The sequence below is a fragment of the Manihot esculenta genome, chromosome 5, assembly GCF_001659605.2.
Source record: "Manihot esculenta cultivar AM560-2 chromosome 5, M.esculenta_v8, whole genome shotgun sequence".
Lineage (NCBI taxonomy): Eukaryota > Viridiplantae > Streptophyta > Magnoliopsida > Malpighiales > Euphorbiaceae > Manihot > Manihot esculenta.
In genome coordinates this window covers 4,157,896-4,159,776 of record NC_035165.2, presented here as the reverse complement: position 1 = coordinate 4,159,776, position 1,881 = coordinate 4,157,896, and the positions used below count along the sequence as shown (strand labels likewise).

The following is a 1,881-nucleotide window of genomic DNA, read 5'->3' as shown; positions in this document are numbered from 1 at the left end:
TTGAATATATTTCCCTCGAGGAATTGGATGTTGGTTGATGATTACAATTGCTGCTGCCAAGTATATGCCTACTAGAATAGTAGTGAACATTATCACCCTAGCCAACGAAAATTGTATCATTCAATAGGGAACAATATATCTTCTCAACTCGAAGGCATTCAATGCAATGTCGTCAAAAATCAAATCCACACAACAAACTCAATAAAGATCTTTGTGGCTAAATCCAAAAGTAACAATTGCCAAGTAAAAACACCAAGATGGACCTGCGAAATGCTCAATGAGATGTTTGTTTACCCATTGGCTAAATAATCTTCAATTAGAGATGTTTTAATTATCATTGTAGCAACAATTCAAAAATGCATTTCAATTAGTTACGCTACCTACTCAAAATGCAAAATTCAACTTCCGAAACTGACATTCCTATCACAAGCACACTTCTAATCCTCTCTACGAAAGAAGTAGAGTTTACCCACAACATGAAGAATTGAAACAAAAGCTATGAACCCAATGCTCATCATTAATACAACATTTGGGGAGATCTTGAGTCCTGGAGCATCATCAGTGTAAAACTGAAGCATAGTCCCTGCCGCTCCTCCTGAGGCCCCACCACTTGTTGTTCTTCTCCTGCGCATGCTAGCAGCAGCTGCTGCACTGCCTCTTGGGGGACCTGTTCCACCTAAAGCCATTCCTGTACCAACCAAAAGTTCAAATAGTTAAGATGCATGTTCATCCACATTGATCTTCTGCAAGTACCCGAATAATGTTTTGCATTTGGCAGTTCATTCGTAGCAATTAGCATTAGCAATTCATGCACTCACGCACTTGCACATTTGTATCTCAAGTAGATTTGTGAGAGAACTATCATTATTAATTAGAAACTCTTAAGACTCATAGTGTGAAGAAGCATTTGACAGCATGTTCAAAAGCAGGCAAGAAATCCAGACAACGTCAAAACTTGCTATTCAAACAGAATTGCTTGGTTTGTTCGATAGAAAGCGTAAATGCTATTAAGGATACAAATTACTTGAGAGCCAGATATCAATTCAGCGAGATGTCTAGAATCACCTTAGTCACAGATTCCAAACAAAATTCATTCATGAGAGGACAAATGATGAGGTTATTTTTAAAAATAGTATTCACCAGCTTTATGGCCGAAACATCAACATGGATCTACTTGAAAATTTCCTGATAACTAACAACACAACAATCAAAATTGATGGTAGAACGAAATATTGATCTCAGAAAACAGATCTCCAATCTTTGTATCCAAAAATCAGGAGGAGAAAACTGGAACAAGCTCAGCCACCTAATTTAGTAAGCATATGCTAATTAAAAAAGCAACAACAGATGTATAAAAGATTTGAGATAGTTAGAATTCAATCATCAGGAAAAGAGAATTCGTTAACTTAAAAGGCATAGATATATTACAATCACATATAATCCATATTGAAAGTGATATGAAAGGAGAAATGAAGAACTCACCTGAATCGACTCGTACAACTCCCAGATCTGTAAGAGTTGTCGAATGAGGGAGAACTGATTCTACTAGCACTGCAATTTCTCCTTGTGTTTATATGGCATTATGAATGAATAAGCCCATGCGGGTTTTCTCCACGCATATCTAGCCAATTGGTACCAGCCACGTCAGATTCCATAAATTTAGAACTCGCCTGCACCGCTGCGCGTTGCTTTACGGAAGGTTTTCTTTAATTATAATTTTATTAATAAACCCAGAAAAAGACTTAACATTGCTTGTAAGTGAAAAAAGTTCTCACTTTAGATGCGTTGAAAAAAACGGTTAGAAAAAATTTTTATTTTGTTGCGTTAATATTTTTATAACTAAATTATATAAAAAATAATTTTAATTTTTTTTTAAGTAGT

General features: G+C 35.7%; 1 protein-coding gene across 1 annotated transcript; it reads right to left on the bottom strand.

The window, feature by feature from the left end:
- Positions 1 to 258: 258 nt before the first annotated feature.
- LOC122723645 (protein transport protein Sec61 subunit beta-like) lies at positions 259 to 1,633 on the bottom strand. Its single transcript, XM_043956497.1, has 2 exons — positions 1,483 to 1,633; positions 259 to 688 (listed from the first exon to the last, which is right to left on the bottom strand). The coding sequence occupies exon 2, from the start codon at positions 684 to 686 to the stop codon at positions 438 to 440; it is 249 nt and encodes an 82-aa protein (XP_043812432.1). The 5' UTR covers positions 687 to 688; positions 1,483 to 1,633; the 3' UTR covers positions 259 to 437.
- Between the last annotated feature and the right edge of the window lie 248 nt (positions 1,634 to 1,881).

Excerpts from the sequence above, each read along its gene's own strand:
- LOC122723645 (XM_043956497.1), bottom strand. The coding sequence starts at position 686 with ATGGCTTTAGGTGGAACAGGTCCCCCAAGAGGCAGTGCAGCAGCTGCT.